Source organism: Cottoperca gobio, chromosome 9 (genome assembly GCF_900634415.1).
Source record: "Cottoperca gobio chromosome 9, fCotGob3.1, whole genome shotgun sequence".
Taxonomy (NCBI): domain Eukaryota; kingdom Metazoa; phylum Chordata; class Actinopteri; order Perciformes; family Bovichtidae; genus Cottoperca; species Cottoperca gobio.
This window is the reverse complement of record NC_041363.1, coordinates 23,423,677-23,447,103: the sequence shown is the minus strand read 5'-3', so window position 1 is coordinate 23,447,103 and position 23,427 is coordinate 23,423,677. Positions and strand designations below refer to the sequence as shown.

Below are 23,427 nucleotides of genomic sequence, written 5' to 3'. Positions count from 1 at the left end.
CTAAAATGTCTGTGATTGTGGTTTTGATATGTCTTTCTTTTTAAGTGAGGTGCTGCTATGGCTGCTGCTTATTGGAGAGCTTCAGGCAAGCTTTAACTGTAAGACGACAGGTTACAATTGCATTTACAATGCAAGTTTAAGAACTGCTCACTTGCAACATGTTGAATCATTGACCTTGTGGATGTAATATGGAAATTGATCAATTGGGTGATCTTGATCAACAGCTTTCTATCGTGGCTCTACGCCTGGCATTTGGGACATGAGCAACCAGCCCCCGGCTACCCGTCCAAGCCACAGCCCTAGTTTCCCGGCTACCGTACCAAGCCCCAGCCCCGGACCCAGTTTCCCGTCTACCCGGCAAAGCCTCAACTATAGACTTGAAGGAAGATTTGACTACAACTGAAGAGTAAGTGTATTGTAGTCAGTTCCTGCCAATGTAACGGAAAACTGCATGTGTTCTGCCCTTTCTTTCTGCCACTTAAGATTAAAGCCACTAATTACTGTAACTGTACTGTACTATAACTTTAAGCTTGTATTAGGACAGTTTTTAGAGAAATAAAATGTAAATAATTTGGTGTGGAAATGACTTTATTTACATCAAGTTGTAAGGGGTGTTCTTTGTGCCATATACTCTGTTGGGTCTTGTTTTTGGGGGACTTTTTACCTTGTATTTTTAGTCAATATTCATCAGTTTTAAGTTGTAACCTGCTGTTTGTATAAGCCATACAGGTTTCATGGAAAATTCTCTTCCTGCTCGTCAAAGGGTCACAGTGATGTGGTTCAGGCAGTTGATAAAACTTGGTTAGTTGATTGCAAGTACAGTATGAGGATGTAGAAATTTCATAATTATATGCTAATAAATCAATTTGATGCTGTAAAGGCAGAAATTGCATTGCTTATGAATATTGGGTTAGAAAATAAAACATTCGCCCATTAACGTGATTTATGTAAACTACACACACTTCCAAGTTTCCGGATAATTTTGTTTGAATTCAAAACTAGGTAGGCTATGTATTTTTCCAACAGTCTGTCTTCAAGCATCATTGCTGGGCTAAACTTTAGATTCCTTATTTTAGATAGATTCATTACTTTTAAACAATGTCTACATTTTTAATAAAATGTTCTTTGTCATCTAGCATATTCATACATTTTACTGCATGTGTTTACTTAGTTGTTCAAAAGAATAGAGGGTGGGAAGAAAGTGTAAACTTCACATTATGCTACTTCCCTAACAATGAACCAAATCCCAATTTATGCAACCATAGAGTTTGTATATGTCAGCGATAAAGCGAAATGCAACATTCTGATAAGCAGAAGCACGCCTGTGTTCTTTTGCTGAGTATGTAAAAGTTCCTATCTTTACTGCAGTCCCTTGAATGCAGCATTAGAGCCGCCTCGCTCTACCGGATTTCACCCGGTAGGTAGTTAGTCGGTCTTTGCCAGTGACAGCTATCCTTTAAACCCTCAGGACCCCCTGGATTGTCTACCTTGTCCTCACATCTGTAAACAATGTTTAGGCATGGTGCGATGAAGCGGAAAGTAAACGTTATTTAGGAGTAGTCTAAATGACTGCTGTGCAACAGGCAACTGGGCTGCAAACTCACTGAAGGCTCATCGGCTTTGGAGGAACTGTTGCACAGAATCCCGCTGCAATGTCCCTGCTGTGTGTCAGAGGTAAGGTCTCACTTCATAGCTGCAGGTTGTCCTCTTTTTAATTTTAATTGAACATTTTTTTTTAATGAAATTAATACAGAAACTGAAGAATGGCCACAAAAGGAGCAGCTATTGTGCTGGCATTTAATCATTTACTGGAGAGAAAGCGAAGTTAATCCTGTGCAAATGTTGTTCAAATATAGCAAAACCGCGACTTCACATATTATTCCTATGCCTATTCTCACAGGGATAAAGAGTATAAAGTTACATTTTACAGCAAATCTAAAGGGCAATATTATGTAGGCCATATATGACTGTATATGTTTATGGAGTCTTATCTGCCTCATTCCACCATGTACATGTAGGTGATCCCATTAATTAGTGGAGATGCATAAAATGAACAAACTTTACTTTGTTTCTGTTAAGATACCCAGCAACATGTGTGATTTAAACCCCATGTGGGAAGTAACCCTTGTTACAGTGTGGTTACCTCTTTGTTGTGTTACAGTTTCTTGGATAAGATAACTACAGTACCTTGTTAAACACGGTTATACCAAGGACTAAAACAAAGCTGTATGAATTGTTATGGGCCCTCAATATGAAAGAATATAGAATGACACTATTTGGAGTGTGCAACTGGCCTTTTAGTTGTTCACTTGGAGAATACGTTTTACTAAGTTTTAGAACAGATAGAGTTGAATCCTTGAATCAACTATAATAATAATAATAATAATAATAATAATAATAATAATAATAATAGTAACGAAAAAAAAGGAATATACAACCTGGAAGTAAAGTTAGACCATTCAGCCGATATTATTATAACAGATATATTGTATTTTTACTATTTTATATGTTGGCTGACAGTAACAAGAAATTGCAGTACAGAAATGCTGAAGATACTTTTGAGTAGAGCTGCAACGATTAGTCGACTGATCGATTAGTCTATTTAGGGAAAAAATGATCGCCAACTATTTTGATAATCGAATAATTGTTAAAGTGCAAAAATGGCAAAGAAAATGGTGTTTCAGTCACTCAAATATTGAGATTTCCTGCTTTTCTCTGTTTTACATCATATTAAAGTGAATATCTTTGGGTCTTGGACTGACAAAACAAGACATTTGAAGACACCAACTGGGATGGACATATTTCACTTTTTTTTGACATTTTATAGCCCAAACGATTAATTGAGAAAATAATGTAATGATCATTTCCAGCTGTCCTCGGGGTTCTCCACACACAAAAAGGATATTGAATCGTAAATATTGAACATGTTTAATATTTGCAATTTGAAATTATGCGCCCAGATTGGATTTCCAAGCAGATTGTGCAATGTAAAGAACATTTAACAAACCTCACACAACAGGAACATCAGACAACAGGATCTTTAGAGTCATCAAAGATATCAGGGTTTTGCTCACCATTGTCGGAAAGGGGGAATCGTGTAGTGTGTACCCAGCATTAGTGACATGACTGAAGCTGAAGAGTCTCAGCTGTTAATATTTAATGGATTAAACTGAAGCTACAACATGAGCCTTATGCTTGTCAAATAGTTGGTATTTATTGGTTGTAATATCCTGAAGCAGCAACAAGTCATTCTTACTTTTGGTCGACATGTGTTGCATTGAGCCCTTTATGTGTGCTGGACTGCCCCTGTAGACTAAAGGCAGGAAACTCTAAAGTTCCACTGGGACATTTTTAATGAAATTGATATCATCAAACTAGGACAATGGTTGGGGAAAGAAAAAAACGCCATTATCGCTGCTACTCAATGAATATTATTTGTTTCAGTGGAAAGCTTCGATCTCCTGACAATAGTACGTTTTCGGGGGGTAAACAAGGGTGTTTGATTTTTTTTAAATTAAATATTGGCAAAAAAATGTATTAGCTTCTTTATTCCTGAAATATAAATATTAATCTATAAAAAATACATATTAAAGGCACTTGCTTTTGTTGTAGAGGAGAGATACTGGATCGTAAGTGGACATGAGGTCAAATTGAATGAGATACTGCTTCCTCCTGCCACAAGTACTGCCGAGGTGCCCTCAAGAGTGTCACTTGATCTGCAGCTGTTCAAGTGCAGGAGGCCGTGCTTGTCCTAGGCAGGTGTGTAACTGAAAGAATAAGACACAAGTTGTTGCTGACAACGAGCATGTATATTCAGAAAGTTTAGTTCAAGAAAGGTTGTTTTATTGTTTAAACAGATGCCTCCGAAACTGCCACCAGTTTATTTAACATTTTGGCTTCTTTCCAGATTGCAAATTGCTCTTCTTTCACTGACATGCTGATTGATTTTCACCCCATCAAACTATTGTCTGCCTATCTCTAACTCTCAGCCTCTGGCATATTGTTTCTCACTGATCGTTTTTGACCATTTCTCATCTTGGGTGTGCGTGCTGCCTGAGGCTGGAAGGCCACCACCCCCAAACTCGTGTATTACAGAATGATGAGATAGGGTTGAGGTCGGAGGGACGGAGGGGGTAAGGCACAGCTGGGTCCCAGTGGGCGCAGCCAAGTGGAATATAACATTTTTTTTGTTTCATAGCCTGTACAGAGATTGATGGGGAGTGTAGCTTGTGTTCACCTGTATCAGTAAAACCTGTGAATCTTGTACACACACTTGAGTCTTGATGCATCTATAGCAATACATTTGATCCATTTATCTTGAGAACAATATACTAAGCAAACCAGGAAGTAACCTGACAATCTTATACAACTTGTGAGGTTGTATTTATTTTTGATATAGAAAGTTAAGTTAACATCTCAAGTTAAAAAAGGACTAGCCGTTCATGTGGTTTAAAGACTGTCAGTTTGCCTTTTTTAATTTTTTTATGGATTTTGTATTTGCTGCATTTTATTGTCATACCAGGAATGAGAAAAGGCTGGGCAGCTGTAGCTCAGTTGGTAGAGTGGGCTGCTCAGTAATTGTAGGTTTGAAGATTTGATTCCCAGCTCTTTTTGTCCACATGTTGAGCAAAACACTGAATCCCAAATATCTCACATTGTGTGGGTATGAGGAATAATGTCGTTAAAGTTTCTTTCATTGGCTCAACATTTGTAAATCAGAAACATTGTGCTTCACAACTCTTGAAGTCAGATCTGCCATCAGTGGGATTTTTCAAATAGAGTTGGGCACCAGAAGTTGTGACGTGCGGTCAAAGTAGCACCAACTTAGTTGCTAGTCTCTCTTTCAGTCTAATTCATTGACTTATTGCTACAGTGTGAACCTATGCTGAACAGTTCACCTTTGTTCAACCAGGACTATGCAAATTATTGGTCAGCCATCCGTCATTATAACTGTGAGCCATCATTGTGTTTTGTCGAGTTGCTTAACTTATTCATCATGTCCCTATAGACGTACATCCTGGTATTGCATTGTATTGACACACATTCAAATGTTCAGCGGTGAAACCAACTTATTCAGAGTTCTACGAGCTACTGTGTAAGTTTCAGTTTTAGTCAGACTTTGGATGGAGTTATTTTAAATATGAACATGCTCCGTTGATTTGACTGGATTTCTTCTTAGATTTTGGATATCGTAATAGGACACAGGTGTTATCTATCCCTGGTTTTACAGGCTGCATTACAGTAAAGTCCTGTCATTTCCTGGACTTACCCAACTGTTCTAGCTGTTCTAGTATTTGCCTTTAACAATTTAGTCATTATATCCACATTACTGATTATTATTTAGCAACACTCTCATTGTGTAAGTATTTTGTGAAAGCACCAAATGTCAATCCTACAATATGGTCGCAATATCTCCTTTGCTCCGATTATAAATACTACGACAGCTGAACGCTGGCTTTGTCCCTCTGACGTAAACGAATGTCATTTTTGGGTATTAGTTTAAATGACTAATGCTGACATTCTGACCTTCTTCTTGGGAGGACCGTCTCTGTTTTTCAGTTCGGCTAACCTGTGCACAATTGTTAAGGGAACGTTTTTTGTCTTGCTAATCTACCTGATATGAAGTTTATTGAACATTTTGAGAGCCCTCACCCTCCTGGCAACTGACAAACCTATTTGACCAGAGTTTCTGTTTTCATCCCTGTTATAGCAGTCGTACTCTCCCTGATCAAAGGAACCCAGACTTTCCATCTCATTGAGGGAAATGCCGTCAAACCAGAAGAGTGGCATCCTTGTTTCTTGAGAGCTGTGATACTTTTTCCTCATTCCTTGTTCCTTGTTGTGTGAAGGGCCCTCAGCGCCTGCATGGTGTCTGGCAATCCTCTGAAGAGAGTGAATGGCTGCAGAATGAAAAGCTGAGGAGGACACAGTCTCTTGATAGCTCAGTCTGTCCCACACTCAGCTATTTCTAGATGGCAATTAGCAGTGGAATAAATGCATACAGTAATGCTATTGAATAATTTGCAGAGTGTTGAGTCAGGTTCCTGCTAAGAAATGGCTTTAGAAGAAATTATACTGCAATAATGGGTTTAAAAATACATGCAAGTGGACATTTTCATTTTGTCGTGCTAGACAGAGGCCGGGTGTGGATTCATAAAGGTAATACGTGAAAGCATTTTGTGGGCCACCAGATGCAATAGGTAAGGACTGTAGGTGAGGACATACGAGGTCCGTAAACACACCAGCACACTGTGCTGGAATGACAGGACGGGACAGGAGTAAAGCTTCAGCGGCTCGTCTGTGCAGAGGGGGGTGGGGATGGAGGGGGAATAATCCCCTGGCCATCTGCTGCTTTTGCTGTACTGTTTGTGCTGTGTGTGTTTATGCTTGTGTGTCTGGGTGTGTCTCACGTGGTACAGGGACTATACTTGCTTTTTCTCATTCCCTCCTTTTCCTGATAATGCCACTTCCTGGTATTAGACCTGCCTGCCTCTGACAGCCTCTCTTTACACTTAATCTTAGCTGCTGGCCAATTTCCTGACTTCTTCTTCACAAGCTCTCAAAGGAAATCCTGTCCTGGGCAACTATAAAACCAACTTATCACAAGTTTATGTATTTATATAGATACATTTTATTTACATAAAATCCACAAATAATGTTGACAATAATCTCTGAGAACTCGTTTTTGAAGGGTTATTAACGTTTAAGATGCAGAGACATGATTTAATCATTGATTGATTATAATGTAACATTATTTATTGGTCAATATATTCTGATTTTGCACATATGTTGTTGTGTACATTCATTTTATATAAGATCTGTTGTTACCTTCTATTGTAATGGTGCCTTTTTACCAGCGGCCCCGGGACAACAGAGGGATCAATCACAGTTCTTTTTTCCTTTTGATAAATGCGGATTGTGAAATAACTAGTAATTATATTAGTAGTATATTTAACATTTAACTGTTAAACCTGGATTATGAAAAACACATCGAGATGAAGGTATACATTTTGTGTGTGTGTGTGTGTGTGTGTGTGTGTGTGTGTGTGTGTGTGTGTGTGTGTGTGTGTGTGTGTGTGTGTGTGTGTGTGTGTGTGTGTGTGTGTGTGTGTGTTCTTTTTCTTTGGGAGAAGCCATTTAGATTAGGTTTTCAAAAGGGCAAAGTAAGAATTAGGACACTGGTTCGGTTTGAAGGGCAGGAATCATCTTTGTCACTTTTCTGCAGAGTTTAAGTTTTAGGGGATGTTGACTGTCAGATTCTGTCATTTTTGCTTAAACAAAGAAAATTAGCAAATGATTATTGTGGATCCACTGTTTGATTTGTCAACTAACTGCTTCAGCTGTAGCTGTGGTAAACAACCCATGAAGTACTGAGGAAGTAAATGTAATGAAAGCATACTATGCAATGTTGTTTCAGAGTTAATATAGATACACAGTGAAGAAGGTTATGATTATGACTTTTTGATTTTTGTCTGCGGTCATGTCATCATCCATGAAGCCCCATCCCAGCACCCCCTCCCCGCGAGTCTCTCACTCTTGAGGTGTCACTAATTGGCTCATTATTGCTGTGAAGCAGGGACACAGCAGGGGGAAAATCTCTGGTAATTTGTGATTATGCAGAGTGATGTGAGATATACATGCTACCATATATTATAACCACCCTGAGACACGGAGATGGAGGATAATCATCGGAAAGTAAACCTGATTTCTTTTTCAGAGTTTATTATCTTACATGCCTTACTTTTTAGGCCTCAAATGGCTCATAAAAGCATGATTGTATCAAAAAATTACTAAATGTAAGCCAACAAAAAATCAAGCAAGTACAGAGGCCATTCTTTTTTGAATATATATATATATTTATATATATATATATATATATATATATATATATATATATATATATATATATATATATATATATATATATATATATATATATATATAATAAGAAAATAATTGGACAAACTGCTGATGAAGATTTTTTGGGTTTGGGTAAGTAGTAGGGTGACAAAAGGAGTTCTTAGGTACAAGACAAGAATGAGATGCTTTGCAATGCAGGTAAAAAAGGAAAGACCAAGCACAACAGTTGTTAGTTGGTCTTGTTCTAGTGCTTCACATCATTAAACATAACAAAGCCAGAACGATACTGGCTATATGAGGCTGACACCGATATTGATATTTGTGAGTTTAATAAAAGATCCCATGCCAATATTTCAGCTGATATTATTTTTTTCAGTGTTCGAGTTGTCTGTCCATCCATACGTCTGTACGTGTCCCATTCTCGTAAACGCGATATTTCAGGAACGCCTGGAAGGAAATTCTTCAGATTTGGCACAAACAAAAAAGATACACAAAAGATAAACTGATTAAAATTTGGTGGTCAAACGTCGACGTGACCTCACAAAACACTCAAATATTCATATGCTAATTATGACAATTTCACACAATTGTCTAATAGGATAAAATGATGGAAGTGATGACATTGGACAGACATTGATATAAACTGCAAATTGACTGGTTGGCAGAGGCATACAACTGCAAGGTGATAATTATTTTACAAAAACACATAACAGAAAACTGTTTTTGTGAAAGTTGTGACCAGGATATGTACTGAGCAGGTAATATTACAGTAGAAACAAATAAACTTGTTAGTGCTCCTGGTGGATACAAAATGGTGACGGTGACACTGTTTTCAATTACCTCTAACATATCCTTCTTTTTTTATACTGCAATTTCTTTGTAATTAACACTTAACGTCAAAACCAAAGTATCTATTATAAGATCATTTCAGCCGATACATCCTCCACTATACAGTTCTGTGTTGGCGTCTCAACACATGCCTGTCAGTTGCTTCGGTTTTAGGATGCTTGGTGGCATTAGTAGTATTACACAGTTTATTTCTTCTTTTTTTGTGAACTGACAATTAGGAACCAGACTGTATAAATAACTTCACTGTCAGCAAAGGGTTAAGATTGACAGTAGCATGTTGACCTACACACACACAGATCCACAGTAGTTGTATTTATTATGTTGGCTTGGCGAGGCCTGTAGAGGATGTTGTTTAATGGAAGTGAGAGGGTGTTAATGACATGGCCACCAGGTTGACAACCTCCACACACTCCATCCCACCGTGAGTCGAAGGACCGGGGCTAAAAATAGATCCCCTGTCTGGCCTCTTGTAATGACACTGATCAGGTCTACGCCTGTCTGCCTGCTGAGCCTTTCAGATCTACTGCTGAGTGAAGAACAAAAGATTAAATTGATGCCTAATAGGTAATGTTTTACTTTATTAAAACCTGCATGGAAAATCCATTTCCTGTACGAGGAAATCAAGAGATTAAGGGTCAACATCAGAACAGCTGGAAGGGATTTAGTGACTCAAAAACCCAACATTTGCCACCCCTTATATACACAGGTGTACAGTAGAGTATATATCCATGAAGCCAGTGGCATCGCTCCATGGATAGTCAGTCATGGGACAACTGGATGGACTGGCCTAAATTTTGTTAGAGACATTCATGGTCCTCAGATGATGAATCCTCCAGACTTTAGTGATCCCCTGATGTTTTGTCTAGCGCCACCATGAGGCTGACATTTGTGGTTTTGAGTGAAATGTCTTCACAGCTATTGGATGGATTACCATGAATCTTCGTTCAGACATTTATGTTCCCCACAGGATGAACTATAGTAACTTTGGTGATGCACTGACTTTTGTTGTTGTTGCCTTGTTGTTTTGTTTTGGTTTGCATGCTAATATGCAAAACTAAGATAGTGAACATGGTAAACATTATACCTGCTCATTCATTATTAGTCACTCCTGCAAATAGTTTCAACAGTTTAACTATGTTGGAGGAAGTCGCTGCATTTAAACTTGAACTTTGAACACAACCATTCGATCATTAAACCCCTTTATGGAAGAAAGCTGGTTGAATCAGTGAAATGTATGAATGACTGTATGTGGCCTGGTTTCAGCAAGGTAGTCTTCCGCTGAACAAGCTAGTGTGTTATCTCTCTGTGAGGGTGTGAGGCTTCATAGGATAAAAATCATCTTTAATTCACCACTGAGAGGTTATTTCCACCCTTGAGCTTCAAAGCCGCACTTTCACACGTCACTTCAAAGAGATCAAACCCGAGCCTCCAGAGCAGCCATTAAGTCGTCGCAGTTGGAGCTTCGATCTAACACAGTGGAAATGACATATAATCATTATGGCTTTGTACAGTAATAACTTAACTGTGATTATTTCTTCACAATCAGGCTATAATTACAGTCTATAGGAATGGCTGTTAGCCTTGTGAAGAATTTGGACATGGTTTGCTGTTGCATAGATGGATTATCGGCCAAACATCTGTATTTGCTGTTGGCAGTGGTCAATGTTTAGCTGTTGTGGTGCATAAATCTTGTGCTGGCTATATGTTATGTTGGCTATTTGTGGACGGACTCATTACAATAGTAACCAGTTGCTGATTTTGAGAAAAGAAACACTGGCTGGACAAGACTGTGGCATGACGTGCTGTGAGCACTTGTAGTGTGTTTTAAAAATAAAAGTCTCGGAGCAAGAACGTTGTTATGTTCAACGAAAGATTACGCAGTAAAACAAAGGTTTATAAGATTTCTATAAAACAATCACTGCGGTCTAGATGGGATTAAACTTTGTGTGTGCGTAATGTGTCAATAGAAGCACGATATGATACAGAATGATACAGTGTGAACATCCTCTATGCCGTGCAGCAGTCCATCGGCCGTACCGGGATTCAGTCCTGGGTGGTGTCCTGCTACCACTACTAGTCCATCAGTTAATCAACTGGCTTCGTTCTCACGTTGCAACATCACTAAAAAGATGTCTGAAGGTGTCATCCACATGATCAGACTGGTTGTGAATACACCTTTAGGTTAGCCAAACTTAATTGGAAGAGGAAAGAAGGCAAACAGTAAAATCTTTACCCGTGTAAATGTTACAATTTACAGACCAACTTCCTGGTTCAACTTTAACCTGCCATGCTTGTCGTAGTGGTGCATGCATGGCTAAACTTGTTCTAAACAACTTGTCTGATCGACTTTTTGCCTGTGTTTCTTGACCGGTAAGCTTTTTACCGTATTTTAGTGAAATAAGACCAAAGTTCTAATAAAACTGAATTTTCTTTTTAAAACAATTCACAAGTTAGGAGAATTGTCTTCACTTCCTCTTGGTGTGTGTGTGTGTGTGTGTGTGTGTGTGTGTGTGTGTGTGTGTGTGTGTGTGTGTGTGCGTGTGTGCGTGTGTCTCTCTGTTTCCATTTCACATGGTGCTGACTCACCCTGTCAGCATACAGATGAAGTAGAAGAAGTAAGAAGTAGTGAAGTAGAAGTAGTGCTAAGCTGATTGATGACCTTAAAGCCTCCTCCTAATTTTGTTGTTTGACTAATGTTTGAAATTCAACTAATAAATCACTAAAACCTCAAATCATCAAGATAAAAAGTCACATTATGCAATGACACAGCCCAGTGTATTGTGAATAGAAACAACCGTAACTTCAGCCGGAAGCGTATTAAATCGTAAGTCTTTTGTAAAAAATATTAATCGTTGGCCATCTGTAGCATGTAGATAATACACATCTGTGTATGACATAATAATTCTCATACAGTACAGCTTGGCAGCAGCAGGTTCAATCCATGACTTATCCTATGAACATCAGTATTTTGTTTTCCATCCTCCATTTTCCTGAATATCTTTACTTTATGACGGGTTAAAAATATCTTTGGATGCTCCAAAAGGTCAAAAAATAACTTCTCTTAATTCTTGCTAGTCAAACGTTGTTTCTGCTTTCCTACATGGTCCATTCTCCTTGTTATTCAATACAGTGCAATACAGCAGGGTCTGGTAGATTTCAGCCCTGCTTAAGGCATTAGCTCGGAGAGATTATCCCACCAGCCAAACACTCGGTCACCAGCAGCACGCATCCTCTCATACAATCACTCTGGTGGACACGTGTCTGATATGTGGCCTGCTTTACAACCTCTGATCAGGCTCGCCCTGCCTGTGGTCCAGAGGGATGCTGACCTCTGCTAGTACTGAAATATGACACTGACCTTTGGGTTATTTTCTGTAACAGAATGACTGCAACTTGCTGTTATGTTCCATTGTATAAATCCACTGGACAGATAATTAATTATTGTTCATTTATATATATATATATATATATATATATTTTTTTTTTTCTTCTGTTGATCAGTGTGAAATCAAAAAAGAGGATGAAATGGAATTAATTTGACAGTTTTGTTAACAATTATGCAACCAAACACATTAAACAAGGTCAGGCAATTATATTAATAACGTACATTTCATTACAAGTAAACTCACAACTAACATGTACAGAGCAATATAAAATATAAAACGCAAGAAAATTCAACAATAACAATAGAAAATAATGATAGGTAATATCAAACCTATTAGTATTAGTAATATCCATGTGTGTTGCAGTGTTTCTCGTGGGTTTAGAATGTATTCATGGCGGTCGCAAAATATCATTGGATCCACAAGCTGAGTTAAGGAAGTTCCCGGCTATACAACTGCACATGAACGCACCATTCTGACTACTACTAAACTAGATGCCTATGCAGACTTTGGAACGGGAAAAATGATAAATGCATAATAAAGTATTTTTAAGTGGATGCAGATTTATTTCGTAGGGCCAAACAAAAATGTAGTTTGTGTCGGAAAACAATGGTACTGTCGGAGGTACCGTTTGTTTAATTTGTTATTTATTGATTGCCCAGCCCACGTGGAATAATAGACACATTTCACATTTGTCAAACATGAACATACACGTCTTACATGAAATTGCAAGCAAACAACTTTGTCTTCTGATTCCGTCCTTTTGGTTTTGATGTGCTGCTTGATAATGTGTAACCAGCACAACAAACTTCATGCTCAAAAGATGTTGCGTGATGCGTTATATCAGACTGGAGCGCGACACTTGATAGCTATCTCTCTCACTGTAGAATGATAATCGTCACACTATAAAAAAAAAGAAAAAAGCCAACAGAAAGTGTGTATTTTAATGCCAGTTCAGTAATAAGACGGCCAAAGAAAAAAAGCATTCATCTTCAGTAGGTGATGATCACTCTGGCAAACAAACATCAGTCGTTTTTATTGTCTGCTGTGGTTCAGAGTTATAGGACTGAAACACTGAGTAAGTTCATCATTTGACTTAAAAGTGATTGATGTGACTTTACGTTGCTGTTCTCCAGACCCATTCTTTCCTTTATTTGCAGAGAACATGATGTTTGTGCAGGACTATTTTATTTACACAGTGACAGAGCAGAAAGGATGTAATAAAGTCACAAGTTTGTGCTGCTGAGATAAAAAGAAATCCTCTCAAGGGGCTTGTAAAACATCTCAACACAAACTAAAACTAGACAGCACATCCAGCTTCAGTGACGCTGCTCAAAGTCTGACCTTATTCTCTACCAAAATACATTAATTGCCACCCTGAGATCAATAAAACCACACAACAAATGTAAACCATCAATTTGCCATAACAAACCGTAAGTAGCCTCAAACGGTACCGTTTTCTTACACAACTCCTTGCTTTAGTGTGAGAGGAATTTAAACAGGTTTTTGTGAAGGAACAATCAGGGGCGGGGCAGACAATGACAACAAGGAAGGAAGTAAAGGTATCTGGAAAGAGGGATAAAAGGCAAGTAAAAAATAAAACAGGACTAGACATGAGTGAATCTAACTACACAAAGTGCACATGACAACCACAGACTAACAAAAGCCTGATTTAACACTAAACATGAACACGAATACAGTTAACATAACCGACAAGAGACACAACAGTTTTGAGATTACTCTCACACACTTTACACGTTTGGCCCCATGAACAGCTTGTAGACATTGGACAAAGTAAATATGTAACAATATATAGTGTCTCTAAGGACTGAACCATGTTGTTCACTCCACTCACCCAATCCATGTTCGCCTGCCCCTCACAAAACTTTACAGCTTTTTATTTATTATAGCAATTTGATACAATTGATCTTGGCATTTTAATCAATAGACTTTGTGAATGGGTCGGTCTCCCTGCTGCAGTGCTCGGCTGGTTTTGTTCATACTTGTCAGGAAGAAAGCTTTTTGATAGTTTAGGTGATTTTGTGTCACACATTTGATATTGATTACGGTGTTTCTCCAGGAAGCGGTCTAGGCCCTGTTCTTTTTCCTTTATATGTGCTCCTTCTAGGAAACATTGTTAGTGAACATGGTGTCAAATATCACGATTACACAGATGGTACACAATTGTATATCTCTGTTTCGGCAGACAGCCCTAGTGCTTTCTAATCTAGATTTTATTTCCCATGTTAATAACATCACAAAAACATAATCTCTTTATTTTTTAGACAATGCTAAAATGCTGACACATGCTCTTATTAATGGTGTCTTAGATTACGGCAACTCTCTTTTTATTGAAATTCAGAATAATGCAGCCATCCTTTTGACTGATACACAATACTTTAAAATTTAAGTGGGGTAATGCATTAAAGTAATTTTACTTGTTCATAAAGCCTTACATAACCTAGCACCCTCCTATATCAGATCTTCCACTGCCTTTCTTTTAGAAGATCCTGTTTCCCACTAGAAATATGTATTAGTAATAGTATGGGTGGTGGTCGTGATGGCCTAGTGGTACAGCTTCCAAATATAACACCAGTACCAGGGCTGCCACCATTGCACCCCTGAGCAAGGTACTTAACCCTGAGTTGCTCCAGGGAGACTGTCCTTGTAGTTAGTTCACTGTAAATCGCTCTGGATAAGAGCGTCTGCTAAATGACCTATAATGTAAAAATATGGTGAGACTGCTCACTTGGTGTTTAAAAAAAGGCATTAGAAACATTCAATCTGGCCTCTTAAACCTTTGTTTGGTATTTATATGCATATATACAGTATATCTTCCTTTTGGTCATACTTTTTTCTTTTCAAGGCCACCAGGGCAGGTTTTAACGTCTAATAGGACGTGTTGCAGTTGATGCTCATTTATCTTAGAATATGAAAAGTAAACACCAGAAACACATTCAACTTTTTCAGAAAGACAAAATAAATGCTCAATATGAGATTGCATTGAGTTACAGAAGGCTATTTATAGTTTGCAGACAATACATACAGCAGTGCTACTGTGTTTGTGTGTAATGTTAATCTTACATATTTAAAACCAGTTCTCTAGGGCTCTTCTCTCTGTGACTCGAGACTCTCTGTAGCATCATTGTGAGTCTCTTTCACAGTGTCAGGCCATTCACACAGGTATTGTCAGAGCCCAATTGGCACTCGACTCAACGAGCCTCCGCCAAGCTCGCACGAGTGACACACAAGGCAAGCTGTACTGACAGCGTAAGACAAATTACCTATTAACGATCTCTCCCTCTCTCTCCGTGTCTCTCTTTCTTATCACATCGCACACTTTTAGGCTTTGATTGAATTAACATATTGATCTCCCATACTGAGAATAAGCATTGAAACCTAATTTAAATAACTAAATTACCTTAAAAGGCAATACATGTTATACTTCTGCATAGTACAATGACTATAACACATCTCCTGGGGGATTAATTACATTGTTAATTGCATCAGTGACTCGCTTCTTAGCCTAAGGCCCAGCACACATTGGCATTTCAAGACACTCTGGCATTTCAAGTGTGTGAGATCTCTGTGCTGTTGTTTTAAGTATTTCTTTATATTGCTGTTTATCGACTGTCTGATGATGTTTCTTTTACTTTAAAAAAAAAAATTCTATAAAAGGTGCTATACTAAATGCAGTTTACTTACTTACTTTAAAGAATCCTAAAGTTTCACAATATTATTTTTGATATTTATTTTGTCCACAAAACATAATCACTATGTCCTCTCTCCAAATGCAATGCTAGCTTAAAGCAAATTCGTTATAGCAGTGGTTTCAAAACTTTATTTTGTCATGCCTGCCTTTGGAGGCCAACAATATTTTACACTCTCAACAAGAAATGATTAGTTTGCATTTTTGAGTAACACTGTCAAGAACATTTTCACATTAGTTTCTGTTGTGCAAATGCAAAAGGCAAGTTACAGTGCTCTCCAGAATTATTGGCACCCCTGTAGTAAACATTTGCAAAACAGGCTGTAAAATGTCTTTTATTGTTTAACGTCTTGGCCTTTCATTCAAAATATTCACAAACATCTGACCTTTTCACTGAAGTAAAATTATTGAAAGAAAAAATAAATGTTGACTTTGAATAAATATTTTTCTCCAAAACATGTGTGCCACAATTATTGGCACCCCTTCATTTAATATTTTGTGCAGCCTCCTTTGCCAGGATTACAGCTGAGTCTTCTCCTGTAATGCCTGATGAGGTTGGTGAACACATGGCACGGGATCTGAGACCATTCTTCCACATAATCCTTCAGATCCTTCAGATTCAGAGGTTGACGCTTGTGGACTTTCCTCTTCAGCTCATCCCACACATTTTCTATAGGATTTAGGTTCGGGGACTGTGATGGCCATAGCAAAACCTTTATTCTGTGGTCAGTAAACCATTGTTGTGTAGATTTTGAGGTGTGCTTTGGATCATTGTCCTGCTGGAAGGTCCAACCACGGCCCATTTTAAGCTTCCGGGCAGAGGTTAGTTGTTAGTTTGTTGTTATTTGACAGCAATGGCTTTTTTCTGGCAACCCTCCCAAACAACTTGTGGTGATGTAGGTGGTGTCTGATGGTCGTTTTGGAGACTTTCTGACCCCAAGACTCAAGAAACCTCTGCAATTCTCCAGCTGTGATCCTTGGAGATTATTTTACCAGAGGAACCATCCTCCTCATGGTGTGTGGCGTCAATGTACACACACGTCCTCTTCCAGGCTGATTCTTAACATCTCCTGTTGCTTTAAGCTTCTTAATTATTGCCCTCTAGTGGAAATGGGCATTTTCAACTGCTTGAAGATTTTCTTATATCCATTTCCTAATTTGTGCAGCTCAACAACTTTTCGTCGCAGATCATCACTGTGTTCTCGGGTCTTTCCCATAGTGAAGAATGACAAAGAGAATTTTGGCCTGTGTCACCTCATATTAATATCCCAGTGAAACAGGAAGTCATGGTTGACCACTTAAGAGTTCCTAATCAAACAGGTGAACCTAAAGATGTAAGATATGACTGTAAATATACTTCAGTTAGATTTTTATCATAGGATTTTCTAGGGGTGCCAATAATTGTGGCACATATGTTTTGGAGAAAGATATTTATTCAAAGTCAACATTTATTTTTACTTTCAACAATTTTAAAAGGTTAGATTTTTGTGAATATTTTGAATGAAAGGCCAAGACTATAAACAATAAAATACATTTTACAGCCTGTTTTGCTCACTTCTACTAAAAGGGTGCCAATAATTCTGGAGGGCACTGTAAATGAACCCAAACAAAAGTTTTTGCACAAAAAAAGACGCATATCTCTTCTTTCATTTGAAGGTAAGATGGATCTCCACAACTATTCACATTACAGTGTTACAAGAAACAGTCTGAAGAGGTAGGAAACAGACGAAGCGCTATTAGAAATAATAAATACAGAAACATAAGAAAAGTAAGTAAATAACATTCAATCAATATACTGTATATTATACACATTACAATGCTTAGGCCATACTGTACATTATATGACTGGAGCATTGTGAAGGAAGCTGTGCAAATAAGAGTCTAGTAGTGCAACATTATGGTGACTACAAAATATAAGAAATATACAGTATTGTTATATATATGTATATACCACTCACAATATATACAAATTATACATATTAATATAGAATATGCCACAAAATATAGGCTAATTTAGTAGAATATAAAAATCCAGATCAAAGTGCAGTGGTCTTGGTATGATGGTAGGACCCAAGCCAGGTAGACTTCCTATTTTGAATTCGACCAACATGTTTGCTTTGTTTACCTTTTTTTACCCCGTCTTTCCTGTTAAAAGTCTGAAAATCTTTTTCTTACAAAACATAAGCACAGGTGGACCTACTAACATTAACGAGGGCTCTGCTCAAGCAATTATTGCAGTGCAATGAAGCCATCATGAAATACTATCTGCCTAAATGGCTATGGCTAATGTGTTAGCAAAGAAGGAACTATTTAAACAAGGGCAATTACAATTACAATTACATGCTTTGTGATTAATTAATCTAAATGAATCGCATATATCGATATTTGCTGTGAGAAGCATTTCAAAATATTTAAAAGGCTTTGGAAGATGAGTGAATCAATGAATAGCATTATAAACTGGTCAACATGTCTTTTATTTCAATACTATTTCACCAATATCTTGTTTGTCACAAATATCTTAGACAACACAGACCAACAGTTTGACATAAAGTTTAATTTCAAATCTGGCATAACATCTTTCATTACACAATAAACAATATATTGTGGCGGCTTAAAAGTTGTGTTATTTGACGCCATCTGTAAAGCCTTAACCCCCTGCAGTCCATTGCAATACATTTCGTGATGGAGTTGTTAATGTGTCTCAGGTAGACCGACTCATTCTGCGTCTGAACGCCTGATCGAGAGATGACGAGACGGGTCGCTCAGTTTATATATATATATATATATATATATATATATATATATATATATATATATATATATATATTCTGTGATTAATTAATCGAAATTAACGCACTAATTTGACAACCCTAATTTAAACATTTAACAGAAACGTAGCAAATGTATCCTTCATTTAGAGACGTGCTTCTATCCACCTAATGAATGTAAGTTTAAAATTCACTATTATTTTAACTCTGGTGTTGTCTCCAACAATGCTGCAATGCTCTACTTCCTGTACCGCCTAGCTTAAGTGCTAACTTTGCGTGCAATTATGTGCTAGGAGGCGTAGAGTCTTCTACAGTCTGAGTTTGGTTTCATGTATATGTCTGCCTAAGGTTTTATATAAAACATTAAAGTATACATTATTTGTCCAGGTACAGCGGGGACAACCAAAATAAGCAGCACAAATCTGCTAAAAACTATGTAGTGCTAGTAGTTGGTGTTAGCATAATTCTCTTTGGGTTTAGCAGTCTCAGCGGCCATCTCACATTACAGGAAGACATTTGATTCAGTGTCACTGTAAAAAATAACACTGTTGGAGTTTAAATTGGGGATTACCCTATTATATAAAGGCATTTACAATTCCTTAGTATGAGGTGAAGTGTCTGTCTGTCATGTGAAATGTTTATCATAAGCAATGCATCAGTCCGCCAACAACATTATAGTTAATATGTATGTGTTTAGCAGACTGTGTCCATTGTCTTTTGCGCAACTTGTTGCTTGTGGATTTACACAGAATACATTTTGACTATATGCATTACAAACACTACCCCGTGCCAATAGAGACACATGGCTTTATGTTTTAATAATGGTCTTACCAAGAAGCACAACTGACCCTTTAAATAACATTAAATATTAAAATGTCACAATCTTTGTTAAAAATCCTTTCTGATATAGATTATTTCTACAGTCAAACATGCTAACATGCTGTCAATTGAATTGAACGGTTTACTGGCCTATTACAAATAGTTATTTATTTATTTATTTCACAATAATCAGATAGTCTCCAGTTGAAGTAAATGAAATACATTAATGATCAAATGTACATATTGTTCTCCATCTATCTAGATAGACATCAACAAAATGCATATAGAAAAAGTAATAAAACAAATATACTAATCAGTTTTTTCTCCTTTTCTATTCCAGTGAAGAAAGCCAAACTACACGGGCCTCCAGGTAAGAGCAAATGCATCATACTGAATATCTTTTGATGTTTGTACATTGAGTGGTGTGGTCATTACAATAAGAGGGACAGCTGTGTTTTTTCTTATTAACAGTCTCCCATCTTTGTTATATGTGGCTAGAGCTGGGATTTCACAGTGAGTAGAGGAGCCAGTGGCCTTAAGACTAGACAAAGAGATTGTTGACTTTCCAATGTGTGAAATGAGGGATTTACAGTTTCAGGATATATACAGTATATAATGTCTAAGACCTGTAATAATAATTTTAAAAAAGTGTCTTCCCACTCATTGCCTGAAGTTCAATCAGTACCAATACATAAACAATACTGCTGGTGCTGGAGTCATGAACTTGAATGTCTGGGTAAAGTTGAATGTCAATCCATCTAACGAGACATTTCACTTTCAACCACAAACGTTAAGCTCATGAGTCACAGTTTAACCAAAGTCAGTAGGATTCATCATCTGGGAACCATGAATGTCTGTACAAAATGTCATAGCAATCCATTAAATAGTTGTTGAGATATTTCAGTCTGGTCCAAAGTGTTGGACAGACAGACATTGCTGTTCATAAAGCCCCGCCTGACTAAAGAGAAAATGTTTTATAGAGTAAAGACACTTTTTTATAACAAACTTCTCCAGCCTATATGACATATGACATTGTTCTAATCAGAAAACACATCAGCTGTTTGGGAAATGCTTAATGTATACGTTTTTATGTCAAGCAACTTGGATTTGCTTATAATGAATGTTATGGTGATACAAAAGGTGTTAAGGAGAGAGACAGAAGCATCTGACTTTCACACTGCAAAACTTCTATTTATTACTTTGTTGGTTACTGTAACCCAAACTTCAACCGCTATCTATTTTGTCATCTAGATATGAGAACTTGTGTCATGCTTCCTTTGAACTTCCCCACTGGTCAGTGTGCTGTAGTGCTCTCCAGATGTTCAGTGTTTCTGCGTGTGTCCTATCCCTGGCCCAGTACAGTGTTTCTTGCGGAGACCGATTTTGAATCTCTCACTTTGATGTCCTCAGTAGATTTTTAACTGAGAACAGCTGAAAATATTTTCCAAGCAGTTCGTCGTCTTTAGGAATGAAGCATCAACAATTCATCAGCCAGTCAAAAGTGGAACATCCCATCCACCGACAGCTATTTTTCCTCCTTTTCTTTTTTTTACCTTTTTGTTGGCTGCAGCTGTTTGTACCATCTTCTCCCCAGGCTATAACGAGGGAAGAACAACAGTCACGAGTGGGAAAAGGAAAAGTCAAGCCAGGTGGAAAGAAGAAAAATCTATACATCATTATAGACAAACAGCCACCTGCTAGCCTAAAATGACAATGCGTTATCGTGGCATGAAGAAGAAGATGGAGACAAATCCATCGGTGTCTTTGGGAGACAGAGACAGACTCCAGATACAGGAGATGATTCATCATTGGTTGCTTCTGGCCTCCGATCTCTGAGCAGATTTTCCGAGCGGAAGGAGGAGATGTCATTGGTCTCCCCAGGGTTCATAAAACAGGACATGAGTGATGGTTCTGCTAGCGTACAGTCAGAGCCACTGTAGAAATACAATTGAATTAATTTATTTTGTAGTTCCTGTATTTCCTCCCTTTGAATGTTATGCCATTTAACTAATAATAATTCCAAATAAATTGCTCAGTTTGCTGTAAAAGGAAACTGGTTTTCAGAATCAGCATACATTCCTTTTAACTTTTAACTTTTTGATGGAGTTGCAGTAGTTTAGGAAGTTCACAGAGAAAAAGGGGGCTTGAGCAATACCCACATGATATGGAGTGTTTTTATTTCAGTGTTGAATTGCATTACAGTCCTCTTGTAAATTTCTGACACATACGGGAATGAATGGAAGTCTCTGTCCAAACATTACAATATACCTTTTTTCCCCTCAAAGCTGTAACACCTAGTCAAGGAGGTGATAGAGAGTATATCTCTGAATGCAGTTCTGTCATGTGACATGATTATTAGTTTCAGGTCAGACACAACTCGTAGACTTTGTCCCACTCTAATGCCCCAGTTTGGGAAACATGATCTGATTTATCTTAATAGTAAAAAGCAATAGATTAGTTGCCTAGGGGCACAGGCTGGTCTCCCAAAGCCCTCCTGAAACCCCCCTGAGAGATGTTGTCTGGTATATGTGTCACTATATTAGTTTAGAAGATTTAAGGCACATCATCCTGTTTTTAGCCATCCTATAACTGAGGATGTTGATGTCATGTAGTCTGTTGGTCCAAAACTGTGCGCCAACCTACAACTATTGGATGGATTGCTGTGATATCTTGAACAGACAAAGCTAACGGGCTAACAATTCTGAGATTTCTGCTTCCATCCCAATATAGTGTAGGGGAACTGATTTTTATCCCAGTGAAAACGATCGGCAGTATCAGCTATAGGTTTGGCTCTCTATCACTAGACTTAAGTGATTCAATATGTTTTCTACCAGCCACATGTCATATAGAGTGGAGCAGGTGGACAGGAGACTACAAGCAACAGGAACTTTAACAGAAAGCAACTTTAATTTAAGGTTCGGTACAAGCTAGGAAAAACAGAACTTCACATAACAAGGATCCAGCAAGGACTGAACAGAAAACCTAAGGGCCTGCAATACGAAACAGGATTTGGAGTTAGCAAGGTAACTTCAGGGTTAACCCTGCTGGGTTTTCAATCCTACGACGGTGGTTCACTTCTTACCGGGGTAGATTGCCATGGTAACATATGCTGCATACCTAACCTTCTCTGGAGCAGGTTATGTTGCAGATGAGAGATCAGCTTGTGTAAAAGCACCGCCAGCTGACTAATCACAGCTCAGTGGGCGGATCATAAGATAAAGCAAAGAAGTAATAGGCTACATAAAGTCATAATTCAGGCTAAAATCAACACCGTTTATACTGCCAAAAGCAGGAAGAAGAGCTGGCAAACAATCTGCATAAATTAACACGTTTATAATATCACGCCCTATATAGGGCGTGTATCTGACTATAATTACATGTTTGTATTCCGTTAAATTAATGTGTTGCTGAGATGTAACCAATTCTTATGGTGCGTATGATAATCTTATTTTTCAGCTGCAACGCCTGTGAAAAAAATATAATAACATAATTCAAAGCGGTCAACAGGTTTATGTTCATATCTAATAAACACCCACAGCATACATAAAAGTACCCGGAGCAAAGTAGCGTAAGGCAATGCATACAGTCTGGGGGACTGGGGTTGCAGCTGAAAGAATTAGACTAAAGTATTATCATAAATGTCATAATTTCCCCAAGAGTATTTTATATTCTATTATAATACATTTAATGCAATCCCTTCATTTGATGGAATACTCAAATGTAATTATAGCGAAATCTACTGGTGAAGTAGATGGGCAGTGATATCATCTATTTATTAACTTACACATTGACACAGTCGGAGATTTTTGGCAGCTGTTGTTACAGCATTTGGCAGTTTAAACTTTGTTACTTTTAGCCTGGATTATGTGTTAAACTTCTTCGTATTTGTCTAATATAGTAGTTTACGCTTCATTTGTGAAGTATGACACTCTGCTGATGACACACGTATCCCTGTTTATTTATCGATTATACGCTGCATACCCTCTTATGTGAACGCGCTCATAGTCAGACTGAGAAACCCTGGGTTCACTTAACGAGT

The 23,427-nt window shown here is 37.8% G+C and overlaps 1 protein-coding gene across 1 annotated transcript in view; it reads left to right on the top strand.

Annotated features, from left to right (window-relative positions):
• The first annotated feature begins 1,539 nt into the window (after positions 1–1,539).
• The window catches only part of LOC115013881 (protein unc-13 homolog B-like), a 72,654-nt gene continuing 50,766 nt past the window's right edge, over positions 1,540–23,427 (top strand). Inside the window, exons 1-2 of the mRNA XM_029440434.1 lie at positions 1,540–1,674; positions 19,729–19,758. Of these exons, the coding sequence (XP_029296294.1) occupies positions 1,653–1,674; positions 19,729–19,758 (52 nt within the window). The 5' untranslated portion in view covers positions 1,540–1,652. The remainder of the gene's footprint in view (positions 1,675–19,728; positions 19,759–23,427) is intronic.